The 25,868-nt window shown below is 45.3% G+C and overlaps 2 protein-coding genes, 1 long non-coding RNA gene and 4 other non-coding genes across 8 annotated transcripts in view; 5 read left to right on the forward strand and 2 right to left on the reverse strand.

The window, feature by feature from the left end:
* The window catches only part of TRAF7 (TNF receptor associated factor 7), a 74,395-nt gene extending 70,845 nt beyond the window's left edge, over positions 1-3,550 (reverse strand). The window contains exon 1 of the mRNA XM_077449359.1: positions 3,520-3,550. The gene's annotated coding sequence lies outside the window, so the exon portion shown is untranslated. The remainder of the gene's footprint in view (positions 1-3,519) is intronic.
* Positions 3,551-3,809: 259 nt separating this feature from the next.
* LOC143924860 (uncharacterized) lies at positions 3,810-16,448 on the forward strand. 2 transcript variants are annotated; one of them, XR_013261918.1, is made up of 9 exons: positions 3,810-3,913; positions 8,104-8,181; positions 8,368-8,499; positions 8,833-8,915; positions 9,110-9,230; positions 10,187-10,266; positions 10,454-10,512; positions 15,330-15,362; positions 16,221-16,448. It is a non-coding gene; the product is annotated as an uncharacterized LOC143924860 (long non-coding RNA). The 2 variants fall into 2 exon arrangements; XR_013261917.1 differs by having other exon boundaries at positions 3,811-3,913; positions 10,464-10,512.
* Positions 8,212-8,292, forward strand: LOC143925846 (small nucleolar RNA SNORD60). Its single transcript, XR_013262067.1, has one exon. It is a non-coding gene; the product is annotated as a small nucleolar RNA SNORD60 (small nucleolar RNA).
* On the forward strand, positions 8,951-9,031 carry LOC143925849 (small nucleolar RNA SNORD60). The gene has a single exon (XR_013262070.1). It is a non-coding gene; the product is annotated as a small nucleolar RNA SNORD60 (small nucleolar RNA).
* LOC143925848 (small nucleolar RNA SNORD60) lies at positions 10,302-10,382 on the forward strand. The gene has a single exon (XR_013262069.1). It is a non-coding gene; the product is annotated as a small nucleolar RNA SNORD60 (small nucleolar RNA).
* LOC143925847 (small nucleolar RNA SNORD60) lies at positions 15,408-15,482 on the forward strand. Its single transcript, XR_013262068.1, has one exon. It is a non-coding gene; the product is annotated as a small nucleolar RNA SNORD60 (small nucleolar RNA).
* The window catches only part of RAB26 (RAB26, member RAS oncogene family), a 382,574-nt gene continuing 373,148 nt past the window's right edge, over positions 16,443-25,868 (reverse strand). Inside the window, exons 8-9 of the mRNA XM_077449361.1 lie at positions 23,523-23,599; positions 16,443-20,761 (exon numbers count right to left, since the gene is read on the reverse strand). Of these exons, the coding sequence (XP_077305487.1) occupies positions 20,659-20,761; positions 23,523-23,599 (180 nt within the window). The 3' untranslated portion in view covers positions 16,443-20,658. The remainder of the gene's footprint in view (positions 20,762-23,522; positions 23,600-25,868) is intronic.

The raw sequence follows: 25,868 nt of genomic DNA on the forward strand, positions 1-25,868 counted from the left end.
CTGAGTTCACGACGGCAACTCAACAGGAAGTGGGAGTGGGTACTAGTCAAAACAGGGTACCAAATGTGGGGGGGGGGGGGGGGGGGACAAGCAGAGCTATCCCTTTTGGGGTGGAGCTCTGCTTTAAATCCCAAATACAACCACATTATAACACTTTTATAGGGCTGGTTCACACAAATTGCATGGATGGTGTTTTCCATGGATTCCAATGGCCCTAATTCACACCAGAGCAGCAATTTTCAGTTGCCGGTGTTCTGTCAAAGTGCACCCCATTGAACAGTGCCCAGGATGTACTGCGCATGCGCTGTACGCAACAGCACAACGGCTGATTTGCCAATTAGCTGGGCTGACATAACCAGGGCGCACATCATAGGAGGAATCTCTTGATGGGAGATACCATTTTCACAGGCACAATTTAAACCTATACAAACAGCGGGGGAGACCGTAGTTCTCACATTGTGCGTCGCTGCTGCTGGAGGGTGGATAGTGTTTGTGTTGAAGAGCTGGTTTTGTCTGTGATGCAACCTGTCCTTTTACACAGGCAAAACCGGCCGTTCAACACAGCAAACCCGCCCTGCAACACAGAAAGAACCGGAACATCAGCACTCTGTAAAGCTGCCCTGCAACAGTGAGGCACAATGTGAGAACTACGATCTCCCCCCGCTGTTTGCACAGGTTTCAATTGTGACCGTGAAATGGTATCTGCCATCGAGGGATACCTCATACGATGTGCACATGTGCCCTGGTCACGTCACTCCAGCTGATTTGTAAAACAGCTGAAGTGCGGCTCCATCCTGCGTGGGCACAATTCCATGGGGGGCACTTCTCGACAAAACACCTGCAACAAAACTGGAACATGCTGCGTTTTTTTTTTGTATGGAAGGCATCTGGAATGCAGCTAAATGCATGTCATGATTTGAGACGAAGAAAAAAAAAAAACTGGGGAAATAAAGCTTTAACCATGGAAGATTTACCCCCTTAATGACCAGGCCATCGCAATAACTGTATAGTAATTGGTTTGCACAAACGTTATAGTGTCTACAAAATAGGGGATAGATTTATGGCATTTTTATTATTCATTATTTTTTTCACTAGTAATGGCGGTGATCAGCCTTTTTTTTTTAAGCGGTACTGTGACATTGCGATGGACAGATGGGACCATTGAGATTTATACAGCGATCAGTGCTTTAAAAATGCACCGATTACTGTATAAATGTCACTGGCAGGGGAGGGGGTTAAACGTGTTCCCTAGGGAGGTGTTTCTTACTGTGGGGGGGGAGGGGACTGACTGGGAGTCGAGAGAGAGATCATCTGTTCCTGATTAAGGATGCGCTCTGGGGGGTCTTTGCACACCCCACATGCAGAGCCCGCCAGGAAAATGGCACGGCGCTGCGCTAATCACAGGCAGTGATACATTATCCCCACGTGCAGCTGCAGAGATTGGGAAATGTCTCACTGCCTGTGATTAGCGCAACGCCAACTTCCTGGCAGGCTCTGCACGTGGGCTTTGCAAAGACCTTGGAGCTCATCCTTATGCCTGATCACTAAGGATGAGCTCAGCCGCGTTCGCCCGTCCATGTGCCCGCCAGGAAGCTGGCACTCAGCAGCGCTATTCACAGGCATCGAGACATTTCTGAATCTGTGTATGGGCGAATGCGGCTGAGCTCATCTCAAGAGCCCTTGCATAGTGAAGGCGTCGGCAGTAAAGCCCCGCTATTTTTCTAAAACGAGGGTAAAGCGGCGCTATTCGGGCCGCTAGCGGGCGGTTTTAACCCACACTAGCGGCTGAAAAAGGGTTAAATCTGCCTGCAAAACGCAGCTGCAGCAGCGCTTTGCTGGCCGTTTTGCCCATTGATTTCAATGGGCAGGAGTGGTGGAGGGGCAGTGTATCCACTGCTGCAAAGAATCTGCTGGCAGGACTTTTTGTTATGCCCTGCCCGCGCAGATCGCCCAAGTGTGAAGGCGCTCAGTCTTTCGCACTGGGTTTGCAGCTGAGGCTTTTTTCAGGTGCTATTTTTAGTACTAAAGCGCTTGAAAAACGCCTCCAGTGTGAAAAGAGGTCTTAGACCCCTTTCACACTGGGGTGTTTTTCAGGCGTTTTAGCGTTAAAAAAAAGTGAATGTAAAGCGCTTGAAAGAAGCCGCAACTGCAATCCCAATGTGAAAGCCTGAGTGCTTTCACACTGAGGCACTGCGCTGGCAGGGCGTCACAAAAAGACCTGCAAGCGGCTTCTTTGCAGCGCTTTTGGAGCGGTGAATACATGGCTCCTAAAGCGCCCCTTCCCATTGAAATCAATGGGAAGCGCCTGTAATACGCCTGAAAAGCGCTACTGGCAGCAGCGTTTTGTGGGCGCTTTTAACCCTTTATTTGGCCACTAGCAGGGGTTAAAAGCACCCCCAATAGCACTCAAAAAACGCTGGTAAAGCGCTGCTAGTTTAAGCTTTACGAGTGTTTTTCGGGCGCTGACATTGTGAAAGGGCTCTTAAAGCACTTGGACTTTCACATTGGGACTGCAGATGAGGCTTCTTTCAAGCGCTTTACAGGTGCTTTTTTTTTTTTTTTTTTTTTTTAACGCTAAAGCGCCTGAAAAACGCCCCGGTGTGAAAAGAGGTCTTAGTGATCACTCGGAACAGACGATCTCTCTCCTCCGCACTCTGAGCGCGGATCTGTTTGTTTACATTAACAGATCCCCGTTCTGTCTCTCTGTGGAGCGATCGCGGGTGGCCGGTGGACATAGCGGCTTCCCTGCGGCGCGACTGTTATAGCTGTAAAACGGACTGACGTACAGCTACAGCGATTGGCGGGAACGAGCCAACAGCAGCTGGTCAGTGAGTGGTTAAAAATGCGAATGCAGAAACACGTCCAGAGAGCGGAATTTGTGGTGTGAACAAACACTGAATGTTTTCTGTGTGTAAACTACAAATCCCCCCCTCCCCCATATCATAGAGGAGGGGGGGAGTTTATAGTGCAATTCAGAGTAGTGGGGTGACAACGCTGCTCCCCCACAACAGCCAGCGTTGTCCCCCTAGGACAGGAAGTGCGACCTTCCAGGACAGGAAGTGTGTTGCTGGCAGGATCAGCGGGTGAAATAAATGAAGAAAGATAAAAAGAAAAGCCTGCAATAAAGAAAATGAATGCAGCCGTCACAGGTAAGGCCCAGAGATCTGCCATATGGGACATCATCTCTGTAGGTGAGGCTTATTATTAGGCTGATATCAGCCCCTCCTATCCAGACAGAGAGACCCCACATCAGCCCCTCACCTCTGAGGAGGGGGGAGGGGAGATAGTATACAGACAGATCCCAGCACTCCTATTAGCTGCACGTCAGCCCCCAGCTGATCATTAATGTGTGTCCCGGGTGAGGAGTTCCTCTTTACAAGCAAACCCCCCCATCTGTATGTCTGTCCCCAGCACCCTGACACGGGCCACAGGCCTGTCCCCCGCTGCAGCCACCGAAGTGAGACTGCCCGCCCTCGGACGGCTTTTATCCTCCCCCGTTTCCCTCCATGATACACTCACCAGTCCGCCGCCATGTTTTCCGGCTTTCCCCCCACCCCCCTCTCCTCACAGCAGCTGACTGGCCCCTCCCCCTCCTCACAGCCACATTCCGGGAATTCCCACCGCGCAAGGCATTGTGGGAAGCGCGCTACCGCCGCCCACATTCCTCCTCCTCGCTAATCCGTGCGTCTCAGAGCGCCCTCTAGCCGCTGGCGGAGTCCATCGAGGGAGGCAATGCCCGTTCCAGAGCAAGCTTTTTGCCTGAGAGGGCGAGAGAAAGAGCGCCCATTGGCTGCGTTCGTGGCATGTGACTCAGAGGTCCAATAGGGAAGCGGTATTCGGGTGGCTATATAGTTAGCAGCGGCAGCGTGGCCGGTCTTTCTGTGGGTGGAGCGGGGTGTGAGGATATCAGCAGGTAAATGATAATGGCGGTTTATGGGCCCAGTGATCAGATAGTGCGCTGAGGAATCACTCCCAGCTCTGTGTGTTCGCATGCCTTACTCCGCACACTCCTATAGATCCGTCTCTGCTTTCTAAATTGCATTTGCACGTCACGTTTATGTCTGGGGTCCGTTCCCGCCACAAAGTGCACACAGCTGCGTTTTTTTTTTTTTTACTGCATGTTTATATAGGTTTGTGCGCTTGAATGCGTTTTTCTACACCTTTGGGCTTTGCTTTCATATTTTAGGACCAGTTCACATCAGATGCAGTTCCGTTTTTTTCTGCACCAGAAACTGACTGCACTGTGTGAACTAGAGCCATTGGAGTACATGGGAACCGCTGTGCACAAAAAAAGCGCACGGAACTGCGTCTGGTGTGGACTGGCCCTAAGGGCCGATTCACACCACAAAAACGCGTTCCAGATGTGTTTTAGTGCTAGTTCACACCAGACGCAGTTCTGTTCGCATTTTTTTTTCCTGCACTAAAAATGCATGCACAGCGTTTTCCATGTACTCCAATGGCTCTAGTTCACACCATGCGGTCTCCGTTCAGTTTCTGCACGGTGTGAACTAGAGCCATTGGAATACATGGAAACCACTGTGCATGCGTTATTAGTGCAGGAATAAAGCGCATGGAACTGCGTCTGATGTGAACTAGCACTTAATGTGTTCTGGTGCATTTCTGCATGCATTCCAGATGGTTCCCCCCCCCCGTACTCTGTTCTGGTGCCTCTTTGATGCATTCCGGTGCAATTGTGATGTATTTTACCACATTCCAGTAAAGTCCAGGAAGAATGCCGCATGTTCTACTTTTTTTTTTCCCTGAAACTGACTGCACTGGTGTGAACTATGTAATTGGTAACGTAGGACCTACTTTCATGCACTTTTGGTGCAGAAATGATGCTGAAAGAGGTGTGTGTGTGTGTGTGTGTGGGAATGCACATTTGTGAACTATGCCCATAGGATTGCATTGATTTTGGGTTGTCTATGTGGTTCATAATGCGTTTGGTGTGAAAGGGCCGTAATGTGTTTGCCTTGCACCCCAGTGTGGAGCCATGCCACATGCCGTACTTTATGCACATCAAGGCGCTGCAATGGTATAACCTAAGCTCATTAGAGTACTTTCATCTTTCTTTGTAGGTTTTTTTCTGTGTTTACAAATGCATGTGGTGTTCTATCGAATGGTGCCCGGGATGTACAGCTCATGCTCCGTGCGCAGCCGCTGATTTGCCGATCAGCTGGGTTGACGTAACCAGGGCGCATACGCACATCATAGGAGGTATATCTCGATGGGAGATACCATTTCACAGGCACAATTTAAACCTATACAAATAGTGGGGGAGACCATAGATCTCTGTGCATCACTGCTGCTGGAGGGCGGCTAGAGGCTGTGTTGGAGAGCTGGTTTTGTCTGTTGCAACCTGTCCTTTCACACAGGAAAAACCGGCCGCTCAACACCTCAAACCCGCCCTGCAACACAGAACCGGAACATCAGCACACTGTAAAGCCGCCCCGCAACAGCGAGGCTCAATGTGAGACATACGATCTCCCCCCCCCCCCCCCCCCCGCTGTTTATAGGTTTTAACTGTGGCTGTGAAATGGTATCTCCTATTGAGAGAAGCCTCCTGCGCTTGCACCCTGGTCACGTCACTCCAGCTGATCGGCAAATCAGCTGAAGTGCCACTCCTCCGTCCAGCACATGTGTGGGCACTATTCGATAAGTGGGCACTTCGACAGAGCACCGGCTCGCTGCGTTGTGCAGGTTCCTGTGCGCTCCCATGTATTTTATGGGCTGCATAATATATTGGAAATGGTGCAAGGACTACATCAGTTCATGCGGGACCAAACCACATGGTCCAATGCAGTTTGGCTGCAAATGTGGCACGTTTGCAGAAAATGCATGTGGGGCCACATTGAGCACTACCTCCCGCTTTATGACCAGGCCATTTTTTTGGCATACGGCACCACGTTACTTTAACCACTGAGAGGAAGTAAACATCCCCTCTGCTGAGCTTTGCCTATAGGTAAGCCCATAAGGCTTACCTATAATATAGGTAGTGTAAATATCTCATAAATGTGCACGGTTTAGGAGATATTTAGTGTACGTTCAGCCGGATACATCACTAGCGTGTGCGCTCTGAAGGAGCGGCCAACAATGCCATTCCTTGAGCCCTGTGCCGTGAATGGTGGCTCCCCTGCGGGAGTGATGTTGTCAGAGCTTGCAAACCCAGAAGATGGGTGAAAATGGAAGCCCCTGCAGCGCTGACATTGCGGCGATGCCTACTAGCACATTATGACTTTACCTTGTAGAAAGAACAAAATGTGTCCAGTGGTATACAATTGATTTAAAGTGGTTGTAAACCCCAGATTTATAGGTCACTTTTACCTATAAGAAATCCTAGAATAAGGCTTGCCTGTAGGTAGTGGAACTATCTCCTAAATGCGTGTCGTGTAGTGCACCGATGTCGGCGCATGCGCTGTGAAGAAATGGACCTCTGTGCCGTTTCTTCACTCGCAAGTGACATCACTTGGCTCCGGGCCAGTCAGCCAGAGTCCATGGCCCCGGAAGGAACAGGGGGTGAAGGTGGATGTGGGCTTTGTTTGCAGGTAAGTGGCATGTAATGGGCTAGTATGCTTCGCATACTAGCCCATTATACTTTACTTTGCAGGGGATAAAATAGGAAGCAAAACCCATCAGGTTTTGACATTTAAAGTTTTTTCTGCTTGAAAACTTAGAACCCCACTAGCGGAGATCCTAGAGAATAAAATGGTGGTCATTGCAATTTTTTGTGACACTGTTTTTGCACAGTGTTTTTATTATTTTTTTTATAAATACACTTTAATGAATTAAAAGAAGCACAAATTATTCCACAATTTTTGTCTTATGAAAGTTGTTCTGCCGAGTAAATGGATACTGATCGTGTTATACTTAAAAATTGCTCATGGAATGGCGCCAAACGACTGTACTTGAAAATCCTTATTGGTGATCCTCTAAAAATATACAGGTTACCTGTTTAGAGTTGGAGGTCTAGTGCTAGATCTACTCTCTACAATAGGGGAGATAGGTCACATGTGCACGACCTATGTCTGTGTTCACTACTCCTTTTGAGGACACTGGGGGCACTTTAAAGTTTTTTTTTTTTTTTTTTTTTTTTGTCCCCCAAAAAGAGATCACTTTTTATTTCTATCGCAAGGAATGTAAACATCCCTTGTAGTAATACAGCAGGAACTGGCCTCTTTCGTTAGATGTGGAGTCGAGCAGAGCTGCTCCCAGTGTGATTGCACAGCATGCACGCCCCCTAACCAGAAGTGGTGGATCATGTGTGTGTGTGTGTATATATCAGTTTCTCAACTCCAGTCCTCAAGGCGCCCCAGCAGGTCATGTTTTCAGGTGATTTGATCAGTTTCACTGCCTTGGTAATTACTACAGCTTTTTCATTCGAGGGGAAATTATGAAAACATGACCTGTTGGGGCACCTTGAGGACTGGAGTCGAGAAACACTGGTACCCTGCACCTTCAAATTTTCTTGTCACTAGTTGAAAACTAAGAATGTTTGTTTGAACTTCTACCAAACTATTGCTGGGTTAACTCCTGCAGTTACCTCTTGCCAGGTTAACATTCAATGAGGAGCTTGCCCAATATCTTGTAGACCTCATAGGAAATTTGTGGAGATGGTGGAATGTCGCTTGGCTGAAAAGCAGATGTGTAGAATGAATTGAAATACCCAAAGCAGCAAGTTTGACTTGATGCCCCTTTCCCCAGCTGTACTTACACCTCGTCCCTTTGCTTCACCTTCTTTCTGTTCAGTCACCAGAGTAAAGACAGTCCTGTGCAAGTTCCAAGTACCTTAAAAAATAATGACCATACACTGATTGCATGCTCCATCAGTCAACATAGGCAGGTACTGTGGCCAGGATACAATGTCTTGGTGGGGGAGGATTCCTCCAACTACGTGTTGATGGAAGAATCTGTTGGTGCTAGGTTCTGTAGGACAGTCCATGCATACATGTATACATCAGCTGTGAATTTAATGGTTTTCATTTACTTCTGCATTGAAGCAACAATGGTCACAACTCTACTTTAGCATGACATTTGTAAATATGGCTTTTTGTTCTAACCATTCAGTCGATTAACTTTTTTCATTGCTTTTTTTTTTTTTCCCAGATAAAACATGTCTGACCAGAGCCCCGATACTTTGTACTATGCACCCTCTGTTGGATTACAAGGACCCTCCATGATCAGGTGAGTTTAGTTCCCCTGTATCTTTGGTGTTGCCCATGATGTACCCTAAATTCTGACACCTCATATGAAACTGTCAAACAGCTTCATGATTTTCTTATTGGGCTGAGGCAGCTGCCAAATAAAATTAAGCATCACATTGTGGTGGTCTAGTCATGGTTTGTGTAAATGGCTCGTTTTATCTTGCAGGGCAAAAATATTTGGCGTGAACACATAAATCTCATAGACAAATCTCTGCATGGTGCGATCTGGATGACTGTAGTGTAAATGCAACATTGGTCTCATAAACCATCTCTACGTGGCACTATCTGGAAGACCATGGTAAGTGTTTGTGACTGTAGCAGTTATCTAAATTCTTAATCGCTTCATTTTTGGTTTTACTGCACACAATTGGCTAGTTGCGCTCTTCTTTAGCCTCAAAATTTTTAGTCCTCATCCATTGGTTAACATTAGCAGGTACTGCGACAATGTCTTGATGGGGGAGGATTCCTCCAACCACATGTGTGGATGGCAGAGTCTGTTGGTTCTAGGTTCTGTAGGACAGTGCATGCATACGCTGTGAATTGAATGGTTTGCATTTACTTCTGAATTTATTTATTTGTGTTTTTGTTCTAACCATTCACTCAATTTTTTTTTTTTTTCATTGCTTTTCAGATAGTCTGCCTGACCAGAGCCCTGATTCTCTGTACTATGCACCCCCTGTTGCATTACAAGGACCCCCCCCCCCCCATGATCAGGTGAGTTTAGTTCCCCTGTATCTTATCTTTGGTGTTGCCCATGATGTACCCTAAATTCTGACACCTCATATGAAACTGTCAAGCAGCTTCATGATTTTCTTATTGGGCTGAGGCAGCTGCCAAATAAAAATGTTGAGCATCCCATTGTGGCAGTCTAGTAATGGGTTGTATAAATGGCTTGTTTTATCTTGCAGGGCAACAATATTTGATGTAAACTCGTCAATCTCATAAACATCTCTGCGTGGTGAGATCTGGAAGACTGTAGTGTAAATTCAGCATCTGTTTCATAAACATCTCTGTATGGCAAAGACTGTGGTAAGTGTTGAATTGTAATCACTTCATTTTTGGTTTTATTGCATATACTTGGCTAGTTACTGTTTAGCATCAAGCCCTGCTGGGAACCTTGGCATTAAAGGATGTAAACTGGTGGGATGACTGCAGTATTTTGTTTGGGGGGGGGTTTATGACTTGGGTCATTTCAAAATGCAGTCTTTTTAAAAAGCTTCTCAACTTCTAGTGTAACTTTCCCCAAACGTTTGTCTAGAGTGGATATAGAATCTGTCTGGGTCCCCGGTGGTATGACTGCCCCTCAGTTCATATCCCTGTAGCAATCTTGGGAGAGAAATGGTAGTTCAAGTGATGGCAGCCACCACTGATGATTCTTATTGGAGTAAGAGATTATTGTGCTGTTGCTGAATGCCCAGAAAAAGTATAGGAGCTTGTTTGGGGTATAATTGGGGCCAAAAAAAGGCAATGTGCAATTTCTGCACTAGTCTTCTAGTAACTAGCTTTCCGTTGTTTGAAAAAAGCAGTTGAAGACCAAAAGCTAAATAAAACTGATCAATTTCCCCAATCTGTTCCCTAATTTTGTTTAGTCACCAGGACTAAAGACGGTCCTCTGTAAGTTCCAAGTCTCTTCAAAATGAATGACCATACACTGATTATATATCTATATATCTTGCAATCTGAAGGGACATGTTGGTAAAATTCTCCATCAGTCAACATTGGCAGGTACTGCGACCAGGATACTATGTCTTGGTGAGGGAGGATTCCTCCACCCATGTGTAGATGGAAGAGTGTTGGTGCTAGGTTATGTAGGACAGTTCACACATGCATACTTCAGCTGGGAATTTAATGGTTTGCCTTTACTTGTGAATTAAAAAAAAATGTTCATCTCTACTTTAACATGGCAATTGTAAATCTGTTTTTTTTTTTTTTTTTTTTTTTGTCCTGACCATTCAGCCGATAAACTTTCATTGCTTGCTTTTCAGATAAAACATGTCTGACCAGAGACATGGTACTTTGTACTATGCACCCTCTCCATGGCGGTACAAGGACCCTCCATGATCGGGTGAGTTTAGTTCCCCTGTATCTTAACTTTGGCATTGCCCATGATGTACCCTAAATTCTGACACCTCATATGAAACTGTCAAACAGCTTCGTGATTTTCTTATTGGGCTGAGGCAGCTGCCAAATAAAAATGTTAAGCATCCAATCGGTTGTATAAAGGACTTTTATTTAATTTTAATTTTTTACAGTCTCTTACAGGGCAAACATTTGGTGTAAACGTGTCATTCTCGCAGACCATCTCTGCATGGTAAGTGACCGTAGTTATCTAAACTGTCTTAATCGCATAATTTTGGAGTTTTTACTGCACATACTTGGTTAGTTATCTAGCTAGAATTGCCCAGTCTGCACAAAATATTTAGAGCTATGCGGAACTTCTAGTGGGACTTTGTCCAAACACTTATTTGGCTAGAGTGGATTTAGAACCGCTCTGGGTCCCTTGTGGGATAACTACCCCTCACTTCCTTTCTCTAACAATCTTGGGAAAGGAGAATAGTTTAACCACTTGGGATCCGCGCTATTGCCAAATGACGGCATTAGCGCGGATCTACTTTTCCGGGACTACGTCTATTGACGTCGTCCCGGGTACGAGCGGCCTGCGCGCGCCCTGAGGGGCGCGCTCTGTGATCGGCGAGTCCGTGAGACTCGCCTGATCACCGATCCGTGTAAGGGGTCGATCCCGACCCCTTATCACGTGATCAGCTGTCAGCCAATGACAGCTGATCATGTGATAGAACGGAGCCGGTAATCGGCTATTATTCCTCCTCGCGCTGACAGCGCGAGGAGAGAAAAAAAAAGCCGATCACCGGCGGCCGTGATCGGGACATCAGTCCCGATCACGGCCAGCAATACAGCTGACCACCTGCCCCCTGCCAGTGCCATCCTGAATAAAAGTGCCACCCACAGTGCCCACAATGTGCCTCAAAGGTGCTGCACCCCAGAGCCGCCTATCGGTGCCCATCAGTGGTACCTATCGGTGCCCATCAGTGGTGCCTATCGGTGCCCATCAGTGGTGCCTATCGGTGCCCATCAGTGGTGCCTATCGGTGCCCATCAGTGGTGCCTATCGGTGCCCATCAGTGGTGCCTATCGGTGCCCATCAGTGGTGCCCATCGGTGCCGCCTTAACTATGCCTATCAGTGCCCATCGGTGCCGCCTTAACTATGCCTATCAGTGCCCATCGGTGCCATCTTATCGGTGCCGCCTTAACTATGCCTATCAGTGCAGCCCATCAGTGCCCACCAATGCAGCCATCAGTGCCGCCTAATCAGCGCACTTCAATGAAGGAGAAAAATTACCCGTTTGCAAAATTTTATAACAAACTATTAAAACATGATTTTTTTTTTTTTTTTTTTTGCATCTTTTTTTTTGTTTAGCAAAAAATAAAACTCCCAGCTGTAAATAAATACCACCAAAAGAAAGCTCTATTTGTGGGGAAAAAAATGATAAAAATTTCATTTGGGTACAGTGTTGTATGCCCGCGCAATTGTCATTCAAAGTGCATCAGCGCTGAAAGCTGAAAATTGGTCTGGGACTGAGGGGGGTTTAAGTGCCCAGTAAGCAAGTGGTTAAAATAGAAAAACTACAATTTCTGGGGAAATTGCATGGTGTTCTTAGCTCCACCTACTGGAGTGGGTAGAGTAACTGGGGGCGGGTTATAATGTTTTGGCTGGTCATTATATTTTGGCTTATCATGGGGGTTGTCTGCTTTTGTCACCTCCCACTCTAGTTTTCGCCATTCATTCCTATGGGACAAATTTTGCCGCAAAAACGGTATTTCGTGAAACATTCCACAAAGTAATAGCACACCAATCGGGAACAATCTGCACGTTTCGGTATATTACGGTCTATGTAGTGTAAAAGCTGTGGGAGGAGTTGGGGTGGTAAATTTGGCAATAATATGCGAGATAACAGTAAGTGCTCTTGCTATGCAAGAAAACTTAATGATGGCAGCCACCACTGATATTTATTATTGGAGACATTTTATTTTGGGGACATTCTAGCTACCTGTGCTGTCTGTTCCCCATTCACACTTCAGTGGTTTTTGACATGGTGTGGGGCAAAAAAAAGTATTGGATCCCCTACTGATTTTGTACGTTTGCCAAATGACGAGTAATCGATCTATAATTTTATTGGTAGGTTTAGATTACGTTAGACAGAATAACTAACAAATATCCAGTAAAACTAATTTCAAAAGTTATAAATTGAATTGCATTTTAATGAGTGAAATAAGTATTTGATCCCCTATCGGCAAGATTTCTGGCTCCCAGGTGTCTTCTATACAGGTAATGAGCTGAGATTAGGAGTGCCCCCCAAGCATTAATGGAAGTGCTGGCAGGTGTGGTGTTAGTCCTCAGTGTGAAATGTGTACAGCCGCTGTGTCACAACAGTAGCTAAAGGCTGTAATCTTATCTTGAAGTCTATACAGCTGATGGGAGCTATGGGAATGTACATAAACCCTATCTGCAGTTCGTATACTCCTGCCATAGATTATATAGCCACCTGAAAAGCGCAGGTTACTTTTTCTGTCAAAGGTCTACAGAAAGTTGGCCTGTTATCTGCAAATCACTTCCAGTTGACATGGCTTACATTTTCATGGTTTAAATATTAACTCCAGGGAAGCCGTGCTATTGGTGGCTATTTTATTTGTACAAAGTTCTGGAGCCGTGGTAGAAAATTTTGAACTAGTCTGACATTACTGCAAAAAAAAATTAACCTGCAAACGGAATGATCAATCGTGTCCACCTTTTTACACTAACCGCTACCTTACCACCGTATTGTAAAATGACTGCGACAGGAACTGTTCCTCCCTCCGAGTGGGAATCATGACATCCTCTGCTTCCTGGGAATTGTGGAGAGCATGCTTGACGCATTGCTGGGGACCCGATGCACGTGCCCGGCGGCACTGATGTCTGCCGGGCACCTGCGGATGCCCAGTAACAGCCGGGACATGGATCTGTGTGTGTAAACGCACAGATCCATATCCTGTCGGAGAGGAGAACTGATCGGCTGTTGCTTGTACAGAGGAACACTGGTCTCCTCCCCTCATCCTTCCCCCCCCCCCCCCCCCAGATTCACTCCCTAGGACACACTTAACCCCTGCAGCGCCCCCTACTGTTAACCCCTTCCCTGCCAGTTACATTTATACAGTAATCTGTGCATTTTTAATAGCACTGATCGCTTTATAAATGTGAGTGGTGTCAAAAGGGTCAGTCACGATAAAAATCGCAGATCGCTGTCATTAGTAGTAAAAAAAAAATGTATCCCCCCCCCCCATTTTGTAGACTCTATAACTTTTGCGCAAACCAATCAATATACCCTTATTGATTGTGCAGGAAGGGGGTGAAAATGCCCTGTATGGAAGTGTTTAAATTAGCTGCTAGGTGGTTTGTTGCAATTACTGTAGAAGTTACTTCAGCTTGCAGTTAATGTGTAATCTTACAGGCATGTCGGCTTGCTGTCCATTTGGGATTTCATTAATGCTGGTTGTAAATGTTCAAGAGGACTGGTTTTCAGACTAGTGTCCTCCAAGCCTTGTCCCTGCTCTTATCCTCATGGCGGACGGTCTGCTTTTTTTTTATTTTATTTTTTTAAGCATACACATAAGCTTGTGTATGTTTAGCTGTTGTAGCAGATATATGCTCTACTAAATAGGACTGTTTTTCAAAGCTGAGACAGACCATTAGACAAAGGAGCTTATGCCCTAGTTAGTGGTTGTAAAGACTTAAGTGGACACTCAGAGCTGCAGATCGGGTGTTGCTTGCTGTGGGGGCACTTGGCAGGAGGAAGGGGCCTAGAGCACCACCAGAGGACCTAAGAGGATCTGGGCTGTTCTGTGCAAAACCATTGTGCAGAGCAGATGAGTAGAACATGGGTTGCTTTTATTTTTTTAACGCGCCTTGACTATAGCTTTAAAGTGGTTGTATACTCAAATTTTTAACTTTTACCTACAGGAAAGCCTATAATAAGGCTTACCTGTAGGGAAAAAAAAAAAATCTCCTAAACCTGTACGGTTTAGGAGATATTCCCCTCGGTATGCGCCACTGACTGCAGCGGCGCATGCGCACAAGGGCATTCTTGGCCTGAAAATCCGGCAGTGGCCGACCGGCCGGAATGAAGTCTCCCGTGCGCATGCGCGGAAGTGACTATATCGCGGCTCCGGCCACTCGCAGCGCCGGAGCCGCGATACCCGGAAGAAACGCAGAGGGAGCATGTCGGCTCCCTCGGCGTGGATTGGGCCAGATGTCGGGGCCTCGTTCTAAGGTAAGTATTTCATAATGAGCTAGTATGCGGTGCATACTAGCTCATTATGCCCTGCTCATTAAGCCCTTTAAAGTGGTTGTAAACCTCAGACATGAAATAGAATGAAGCATAGCCTTCTCTTTGTGTACTTGTCTCAATCCAGAGCACTAAGTGTAATTTCTGTCTGCTGCTCTGTTCCTCTATCAGCACAAATCACTTCTATTTCCTGACACCAAGAGAAAAAAGGGGAGGGGACCCCCCCAGCTGGTTGACGGCCTCAGCTCTGTTCCTGTTTGAAAGCTGCTGTCTCTTCCCTCCAATAAGCTTTGAGCTCTCCTCACTGAGCTTTGCAGAGTAACTTCTGCTCTCCGCCCCTTTTCTCAACTTTGAAAAGATTTATAGTTCAACACTTTGAATGGTTGCAGAGACATGTATAACTTGATATAAAAGGTTTCATCTGTATCGCACCAAGGGCAGTCACCTCATTGGGTACATGTAAGTGTTTACAACCACTTTTAAGCGATTCACTTTTTTTACTTCCAATCTTGCTGCATCCTGCTGTTTTTTGGGGGCCACTTATGGCACATGGAGACCAGTATTGTATATTGAAGCCGACACCTCAGGCTAACACTGTATTAGAGGTATGACTAATGACAAAGCTTTGGTATGGCATTGTGTATATGACAACCAAAGCCAGTGTTGGCTGTGGCAGCCAATAGTGCATTTTCTCACATAAATTCTAATGACTGCTATGGTTTAATCTATTTTTCTTTCTACTTTTTAAAATCTGTTTCAATTTATGTGACTTTTTTTTTTTTGTTTTTAGGTTGGCCTGAAGCTGGTGGTGATTTGTAAAGAGGTAATAGTTTTTATCTTGTAAATGTTATATTGATTTTGTAATGAGAGCCGCTGATGATACTTTAAACTTTCTGACACCTCATCTGAGCACTTTGGTGCTGATATGCTTTATCTGAGGCTCTTTAAATATAAAAATGTTTGTAGATGTAATTTTTGTGTCAAAGGAAACCTTTCAAACACTAACTTTATTTTCCCCTGCTCTGGCACTAAAATACAGTCAGCTTTTCTGCAAAATATGGCCTGGTCAATAGTCTTTACACATAGTAAGAGGAAGCCCAAGAATTTCTGAATGTCTACTACTTCTTCAATGTCTGGTCATGTTCAGGGTGCAATAGGTGACAGTTATACAATTGCCAAAAATGTTGACAACATGGTAATGGAAGAGGTCCTTTTTGGACACTTATAGCTGTCTTGCATGTGTTTAGTGGTTTACTTGGAGCGCAGCTTTAATGTTTCTCCAGGTGAAGTGCATACCTGCTTGTTTGCGTCAGCTGAGCTTGTCTGATCAATAGGGATGCGCCGATATATTGGTTGCCAAAAAACTGGTGGCTCATAGTTCAATATAGTATAGGCTGGCTTTGTGCATTCACATGTTACTCAATGCAAATCTGCTGTGCATTAGTTCCACCAAATCTTTCAAGGTCTAACACTTGTGTTAAAGTGATTGTAAATCGCACACAAAAAAACACATCTAAGGAACAGGAAAGGTGCAATATATTGTTTAGAGTACATGCTGCAATGTTGGGGGGGGGGGGGGGTGAATTGACTTGCTTTTTAATTCTAGCATCTGCTAAAACTGTTGCCTATGTTTTGTTTGTGTTGAAACAGCTGTTAATTGAATTCTTTGTCTTCTCCCCAGAAGTTGATTGGAGTCTAAAATTGTGGAACTGATCGCAGCAGCTAGAGCGACACAGCGAAGGACAGTTAACCAGCTAAACATCACCTTGGTACTCCAAAGGCAGCCATGTTATGGGTGAACCTGGTTTACTGGTTCAGTAGTTGTTCAATGGAACAAGTTGGCAATGTAGCTCTGCGCCAGCTGAGAAAATGTTTGTGGTCATTTCAATAAACAACTTTGGCATTACAAGCATACCTTTTTTTATTTTTAAATGTTTTACAAAATTATACAGTGAACACTTACTATTTTTTAATTGCTAGCACTACAGAATATTAAACAGTGGAGAATTAATAGAAGCAGACCCTTTGTCTGCTCTAAAGTCCTGTGCAGTTGATTTCATCTTGCTGCAATTGTAAGGCCCTTTTCACATGGGTGGATAGAATTCAGCTTTTAGCTGCAGACAGGTAACATTATCTACTACACCTAAACTCACACAATGCTTTTCTATGGCTGCATTGACGCACTGCATTTAGCGGCAGTTTCGTTACATGGGGTTTTGTTCCATTAGAACATTACATTTGACTGCAATTTAGCGCAGCTATTTGCAGGTAACTGCAGTGTACTATTTCTCATGTGGATAGCGGCAACAAGGAAAGAAACGGGAAGCACATCAGAAATGGCAAGAATGTTCCACCACAGCTAAGCGCAGCCGCATGTAAGCTCTGCTAATCGCAATGTACAGCCGCAAGTGATTGCTGTGCCTGAAGCCTTGGAGTTTCAAAATAACAAAACATGCGTTTAACGGCAGAACAGCCACCCGTGTGAAAGAGGCCTAAAACTTAACCCAGTCATGTAAACCAGGGCTACTTTGAAGTAATGGAGGTCTCTGTAAGCTTGGTTGGGGAAGCCGTTTATGGTCATTGGACACCAAATTGTAGTCTTGAATAACCACTGGAAATTTTTCAGTTTTGCTGCAAGAATTTGACATGCAGCCCACAGGATGCTGATTGGCTGCTGGGTTTTTATGAATGCTCATTCAACAGGAGTCTGTAGTGAGATCTGCTTCTGTTGGATGGGCAGCTGTAAACATGAGCTGGGAGTTTCTACTGTAATGACTGATTTCAGCCGATATTCGGTGCCTGTGTTCTCGGCATGTGCCTGCCTTGTATTAGACGCAATGATGAAAGGTGTGGGTTATATTGATTAGAAACTTTGCTCATTCAGGAAAAAGTACTGATATGGTGAGGGAAAGTAGCCAGTGTGTTTAACCCAGGTACACACTGGCTAAATGTCAGGACACTGGCTGTTTAAAAAAAAAGCCGACGTTCAGCCTGGGTATGTTGGTCTGTCAGAAGCCAGTCATTTGGGCAGCTTCTGTTGGCATGCTGAAAACCAGCAGCTGACTGAATCCCGATTAGTGCTATTTGCCACTGGCAGAGAGCACTGACCAGTGTTTGGGGGGGGGGGGGGGCGCGCGCGCATCTCTCTGTTAGAACACAACAGCTCAGCGGGGGAGATCGCTTTACCAAACTGGCGTGTTTGGTTTTTTGGCCCGTGGGATAGAGCTAAAACCTAATGGTGTGTACCTGGCTTTTTAGGGTCCTTTCAATATCCTACAGCAGTGGTTCTCAACTCCTGTCCTCAGGACCCACTAACAGGCCAGGTTTGCAAGATAACTGAAATCCATCAAAGGTGATATTTGCTGCTCAGTGATTGCAGTATTCTAGTCTGCAGCAATAAATCTAAGGCAATACTTAAAATCTGGCCTGTTGAGAACCATTACACCAACTTCCCCAGAAGCCTTCACATGGATGTGCTTCAGGAGAGATGACAATGTAGAACTGGTGTCCCTCATCCATTCTTTTGCATAACAAGCTATTGGTGGGAAAATATTAAATGTTGGTTTTAAAGGCTGTTTTAGACAACATTTAAAGTAAGAAAAGAAGTCCTGCTACATCACTTCAGGCTGGCCCCTTTTTGCAGCTATAGTTATGTAAACTGTTTAAAAAATAAGGCTCTACACTGGTTAAAATCCAGTAATAAACTTGCCCTGCTCTGCACATGCTCAGTTGCCCTTTATTTTTAGACACTGCGTTTTGTAGAGGCCGATCTGCTGACGGCCTTAAAGTGGAATTTAACCCTCCTATACTTTACAGCCAAGGAAGCTGCTTCTGTTTTGATCTGCAACTGCCATGGTGCTGCACATGTGATCAGTTCGAACATGAGTCTTTTGGTTGAGGACCTAAGCAAATGACTGTTGGCAATCCTGGGGTTCTAAACTATTTTTAAAGTGACATGAAACCTGGCATTTTAAAGTTTCATACAGGCCAGGAATGTGGGCTGCAGATCTACTGTAGCAACTACCTGCAGCACTGTTTATATAAAGCCCTTTATGTTGGGTACAGTGGAATACAGCAGTGGTTATCAACCCTGTCCTCAGGCCCCACTAACAGGCCAGGTTTGCAAGATAACTGAAATACATCACAGGTGATATCATTTACTGCTCAGTGATTGCAGTATTCTAGTCTGCATCTCCCCAAGGTAATACATAAAACCTGGCCTGTTAGTGGGCCCTGAGGGCAAGGTTGATGACCACTGGAATAGAGAATTACCTACTCTGGCCTGATGCCATGTAGCTACAGTCTTAGGGCTCATTTTACACTTGCTTTGGCTTCAACACACTAACTGCTAGTTTGCACTTGCTTCAAACCAAGGCTTTGGACATGCTTTGTTAAAGCTCTCTGAACTCCAGTCAAAGCTTCTGTCACTAAATAAAATGGTTAGCTTACACTCCTGTTTACACCTTGCTTTTGCGTAACCTTCAAAAATTGACATGTAGCCTTAGTGGTGCTTCAAAGCCTCCATAGATGACAAAGATTGGTTGAAACTCCACCAAAGGCTCATTGAAGTTCCACCGACTAACAAAGCAAAAGGCAAAGTGTAAACAGGACTGTAAGTTAACCATTTTTAGTGATGAGAGCTTTAACAAAGCGTGTTTGAAGCAAGTGCAAACTAGCCCTAAAGCTACTTTCACACTTGGGCGGGCACCGGCGGTAATGTGAGGCTACCGCTTTACTGTTTTAGCAGCACTGTTCGGCTGCTAGCGGGGCAGTTTTAACCCCTGCTAGCGGCAGAAATAGGGTTAAAAAGCAGTTTGCGGTACTGCCCCATTGTTTTCAATGGGAAGAGGTGTGGTAGGAATACACTGCTCCTATAGCGATGCGAAGATGTGGCTTGCAGGACTTTTTTTTTTTTTTTTTTCTGTCCTGCAAGCTCACTGCCTCACTGTGAAAGTAGCATTATAGGTAAAAGATGAAGTGCCCCAGCTAGAATGTGAGATTAAAAAAATGCCTCTTGGTAGTGCCATGAATTATCTGTCTTTTTATGGTGTATGGAGAGATGTGGTTAGGAAAAGATTGACATCGAGTTGGTAAATGAAATGGGTAACACTTGCCATTAATATGGATTCTGAATACAAATGGTTTTAATAAATATCAATACTGATGGCCATCCACTAGGAAGCCAACAGAAGCAGCTTGCGTGTCTTTGAGGTAATACATATGGGGCCGTAATGTCTCCATTCTGCATTGGGTGGTTCCAAACTGTTAAGCTGTAATCTTCAAGTTTTACGTTGACCTGGAACTGTTTTGAAATTCTTGTACTGGTAAATGAGGCAGCCAGTTCCCCATTGTCTGAATTCATACTGCACCTTTTGGGAAAGAGGCCAAGGTGCTTTATTAATATGCTGTGGCTTACAGAAAGGCTACCTCTACTTTTAAAGCAACAAGTACAACAGAATCCAACCTAAATGGTTTTGCATTGGAACACCTACACACAGAGCTTCTTGTCTCGGCAAAATATATAGAAAAAGCTCAGAAGCTTCTTGATGGGTTCTGGAGCTGCAGATGCATGTGTGGACAAAAGGACACCCAAACCTTCAGCAGATGTGAAGATGGCTTGCTCAAGAAAACCTGCAAGCATGTGCAGCTCTGGTCCCTGAATTATCACGTCGGTGCATTCTGTGAGGCAATCCCACCAAAATGTAATACATTCATTGAGGTTTTTGAACACAATGCCCCTAAACAGTCAGATATGTACATATAAATTGTAGCTCTGCGCGGCTGTACTCTAGGTTTATAGGTGTACTCTAGGTTTATATAAAACAGATCTTTGTTTCAGATGTGGTTGGTCTTTTACAGTAAATATGCAACATACCTAAATGTCATCCTTTATGTACAGCTTAGTGGCCAACTGTGCAGAATATGTCTAGTTGTTTAGATGTCCTTTTGTTGAACGCATCAGATTGCTACCCTCACAGATACAAACACAGACATGCACAGAGAATGCTCTTCCACAGAATAAAGGGGGCTGTTCTGGGTGGGTTCTTGAGTAACCCCCCCCCTAGTGGAGAGGCTGAAAGTTATCATCAAGTCTTTGTACAGAAAACCAGGTGGCAGGATCAGGACTTGCAGCATCCCGAGCCTTTGACTTCCTTCTTGACGTAGTCATGGAGTTTAAATTTGGGCTCATTGGGGAGCTTCATGGACCTGTGTTTCAACTCTCTGTTGGGAAAAAAAAAATAACATTTGTATATGTTAAATATTGATTAACCAAAAAAAAAAAGGTTAATAATAGCACTGTTTGGACACTAATTGACGGGATCTATGAATGTACTCTTCCCATCTGATCCCTGAATAGTGGTTTATGTTCTCACTTGGTTTTGTGTACCATGTAAGCCTCTGCTGGAAATGCTTCTACTGGTCTTTTGCTGCTTTCTGCATGAAGATAATACCATCCATTGCTCTAGAGCCAAACGTTTTAGGCTCCTTTCACACTTCTGCAACTTGGGACTGCAAAGTCGCCTGACAAGCTATACTCCATGATTTCCAATGAGTACCATTCATATCTGTGACTTCAAAGTAGTCCCTGCACTACTTTGGTCCAACTTTGATGCGCCTTGAGCTCCATAGACATCAAGATTACACAGGCATGGCTTCAAGTTGCATCAAAATTGTGCGACTTTCAGGTCAAACAAGTGTGAAAGGGGCCTTACTTTGAGGGCCACGTATATTGTACAAAGGTTTGTTAGCTGGAAAAAAATAAATACATTTAAAAATGAATCCACAATAGCAGAATGGAATTTGACAGGCTGCCAGCAGTAGGACTGAATGGTACACCTGTATCCTCCTTGCACATGTGTCCCATCAAGAGCCTTTCCGCACATCTGCGTCCCCACACCAGTATCTGAGCACTTTTATGTCCAGCACACATTTGCCCCTTACATTACTATCTTTTACTACTGTAAAGTATGCTTCGGTCTCCCGCTCCTCCTGGCCCACCCCCAGTACAGGGCTCCCGTTTCTCCTGGCTCTCGCCCCACTGCTACACAAGCACACTGTATGCGGAAGGAACACGTGTGTATGATACTGTATTTTTTTATTTTTTTTTTATAACTGCCCATACACACAGTAAACAAAGTTGATTGTTTTTACTAAATTATTTTGTTTGTTATTAATATATATTAAAAAAATGTATATTTTTTATATACGTTTGTTGTGCTCATTGATATGTAGTAAAGTCCAACCTTTTTTTTTTTTTCTAGTAATATTAATATTTTTGGATGTGGAATTGATCCTTCGATCCTGACTAGTCTCCCAGTTCATGCTGCTGAAAAACATCCCCACAGCATGATACTGCCTACCACCACCATGCTTCACTGTAGGAATGGTATTGGCCAGGTGATGAGTGGTGCCTGGTTTCCTCCAGATATGACATTTGTCATTCAGGCCAAAGAGTTCAATCTTTGTTTCATTAGACAAGAGAATTTTGTTTCTCATGGTCGGAGTCCTTCGGGTGCTTTTTTTTGCAAACTCCAGGCGGCTGTCACATGCCTTTTACTGAGGCATGGCTTTCGTCTGGCCACTCTACCATACAGGCCTGATTGGTGGAGTACTGCAGATATGGTTGTTTTTCTGGAAGGTTCTCTCTCCACGGAGAAATGCTGGAGCTCTGTCAGAGTGACCATTGGGTTCTTGGTCACCTCCCTGACTAAAGCCCTTCTCCCCCCAATTGCTCAGTTTGGCCGGGCGGCCCACTCTAGGAAGAGTCCTGGTGGTTCCAAACTTCTTCCATTTATGGATGCTGGTGGCCACTGTGCTTATTGGGAACTTCAATGCTGCAGACATTTTTCTGTACCCTTCCCCAGATCTGTGGCTCGATGCAACCCTGTCTTGGAGGTCTACAGACAATTCTTTGGACTTCGTGGCTTGATTTGTGGTCTGACATGCACTGTTCACTGGGGGACCTTATATAGACAGGTGTGTGCCTTTCCAAATTATGTCCAATCAACTGAATTTACCACAGGTGGACTCCAATCAAGTTGTAGAAACATCTCAAGGATGATGAATGCAAACAATGCACCTGAGGTAAATTTCGAGTGTCATGGCAAAGGCTGTAAATACTTATGTTTTTTATTTTTAATAAATTTGCAAAGATCTCAAAAAACTTCTTTTACATTGTCATTACGAGGTAGTTTATGTAGAATCTTGAGAAAAATAATGAATTTAATCCATTTTGGAATAGGACTGTAACATGACAAAATGTGGAAAAAGTGAAGCGCTGTGAATACCTTTCGGATGCACTGTATGTCATACATGAAGGGCTACTACAGAGATGGCAGTCATTTTCTCGGTCTTGGTTGAGCTACATCCCCTCTGTTCACTGACCACACGTTGGCACTTGCTCTGCACTGCTGCCATTCACAGAATTCTTTGTAAATTTTCTGGGAATACAAAGTGTTATCTGATTGGACATGAGTTGGAGATTATGATGTCACTGTCTCTCCTCTCCACCTTGGGCAGAGAATGCCTTTCATTCATTTAAAACACAAAAATACAAGGCGTTCTGTTAATGGCATCAGTGCTGGTCAATAAGCAGAGATGAAGCCCCCTGGCACAGGACCTGTCAGATCTCAGTTATCACTATTGTAGTGCCAAATACTACAGCAATGGTCAGCTTTCATAGCGGTCTTTCAAGTATGAGGCGTGCATCCAAGCCGGACCAATGTAACTATGCAATACATACCTGGAATTCAGATTTAATTATACTGACCAAAAGATCAAGTTCTGGCCTGTCCCATTCACACCCCATTTAAACTTGTGTGACTTTCATACGACTTTTGGACATAAAAGTTGCATGACAAAGTAGTACCCCATGTTTTGTCCATGTACAAGAGAATATAGTTTGTATGAACTGGAATAAATCTATATCATCTCCTTCCATAGACATTTCTAAACTTTAAGAGATAGGCAGAGACAGACTTACTTTGCAATGGCCATGAATGCTAAGTCCACGTTTAGTCCACTTTTGGCACTCGTCTCCATGAATGGCACGCTATATTCCTGCAAGACACAACAAAGTCATGGATTGATGGACAAGGTCTACCGTGCATAGGGCCACCAGTAGATAACATAGGGGCCCCATACATATATGAAATTGGTGCCTGTCTCCTCAAACACTGCAGAGCACTTCAAATGAATACAGACGTGTAAGCACTCTGCCCAGTTCTTAGACCTACAGGCTGCCAGAGGTTCCGGTAACACGAATCACAAGGAGAGAAGTTGGCACTTGGAATGGCATCCAATAAGGCCCCTTTCACACTGAGGCATTTTTCAGGCGCTACAGCGCTAAAAATGGCGCCTGTGTAGCGTCTGAAAAAAACGGCCCCTTTCACTCCAGTGTGAAAGCCGGAGGGCTTTCACACTGGAACAGTGCACTGGCAGGACGGTGATAAAAGTCCTGCTAGCCGCATCTTTGGAGCGGTGAAGGAGTGGTGTATTCACCGCTCCTACCCATTGAAATCAATGGGGCAGCGCGGCTATACCGCCGGCAAAGCGGCACTTTGCGGGCGGTTTTAACCCTTTTTCGGCCGCTAGCGGGGTTTAAAACCGCCCCGCTAGTGGCCGCATAACGCCGCTAAAATGACGGTAAAGCGCCGCTAAAAATAGTGGCGCTTTACCGCCGATACCCACACCACCCCAGTGTGAAAGGGGCCTAATGGTTATCATTTATTGCAAAAACATGTATAACAGCTGTAAAACGGCCAATGCGTTTCCTCAGGATGAACGGACAAAACACTTTGGATGTTTTACAGCTGTTATGCATAACAACACATAAACTCCATACATACCCAGAAACCAAAACAAGTTCAGAAATTAAGTTATTTGTAATAAAATGGAACAAAGTATAGAACACATGAAGAAAGTGAGGTGCATAAAGGCTTGGAAAGCCAAAACATCAGCTGAAATCTGTCAGTAATTAGAAAGCAATCCTGCCCCTTGTCAGTGCAAATTAATATCAGCTGGTTCAGTCTCAACTGATTTCTTATAAAAAGGTGTCTCATCACCAAGGTGTCACACAAGAAACATCTCATGATGGGTAAAAGCAAAGAGATCTCTCAAGACCTTTGCAACCTTATTGTTGCAAAACATACTGATGGCATTGGTTACAGAAGGATTTCTAAACTTCTGAATGTTCCAGTGAGCATTGTTGGGGCCATAATGTGAAAGTGGAAAGAACAGAGTTTCACCATTAACCGGCCATGACCAGGTGCTCCTGCAAGATTTCTGACAGAGTGAAAAGAATTATCAGATGAGTTGTACAAGAGTCAAGGACAACTTTTGGAGAGCTTCAGAAAGACCTGGAATTAGCAGGTGCAATTGTTTCAAAGAAAACAATAAGTAATGCACTCAACCACCATGGCCTGTATGCATGCTCACCACACAAGGCTCCATCGCTAAGAGCCCATTCACACAGGGGCAACACGACTTGTAGGCGACTTGAGTCAGGCAACTTGGACACGACTTGAGTTAAGATCACAGCGCGACTTGGGACGACTTCAAAACGACTTGTGATGACTTCAAGCCCGACTTGGGACGACTTACAAGTCGCCCCAGGCCAGGCGACTTTTGCCGAGGCCAAGCAGAGAATGAGCTCAAGGGGGAACTCCACGGCAAATTTCTGAAAAAAATTTGGCGTGGGTTCCCCCTCCGAGAGCATACCAGGCCCTTAGGTCTGGTATGGATTCCAAGGGGAACCCCCTACGCCGAAAAAACGGCGTGGGGGTCCCCCCCAGATCCACACCAGACCCTTATCCGAGCACGCTACCCGGCCGGCCAGGAAAGGGGATGGGGACGAGCGGGCGCCCCCCCCCCACTCCCTCCTGAGCCGTACCAGGCCGCGTGCCCTCAACATGGGGGGGTGCCTTGGGGGAGGGGGGGCGTGCGGCCCCCCCACCCCAAAGCACCTTGTCCCCATGTCGATGAGGACAAGGGCCTCTTCCCGACAACCCTGGCCGTTGGTTGTCGGGGTCTGCGGGCGGGGGGCTTATCGGAATCCGGGAGCCCCCTTTAATAAGGGGGCCCCCGGATACCGGCCCCCCACCCTATGTGAATGAGTATGGGGTACAATGTACCCCTACCCATTCACCTGTGGAAAAAAAGTACAAAAAAAAAACACAACACAGGGAAAAAATATTTTATTGCACAGCTCCGGGGGTCTTCCGTCTTCGGGGGTCTTCTCGCCGGACTCCTCCGCTATCTTCTTGTAGCTCTTTTACTAGCGGAGGAGTCCGGCTTTCTTCCTCCCCGCCGCCGGCCTCTTCTCCCGACT

Source organism: Lithobates pipiens, unplaced genomic scaffold (assembly GCF_037356315.1).
Source record: "Lithobates pipiens isolate NorthernLeopardFrog02 unplaced genomic scaffold, aLitPip1_a1.2 Scaffold_22, whole genome shotgun sequence".
In the NCBI taxonomy this organism is placed as follows: Eukaryota; Metazoa; Chordata; class Amphibia; order Anura; family Ranidae; genus Lithobates; species Lithobates pipiens.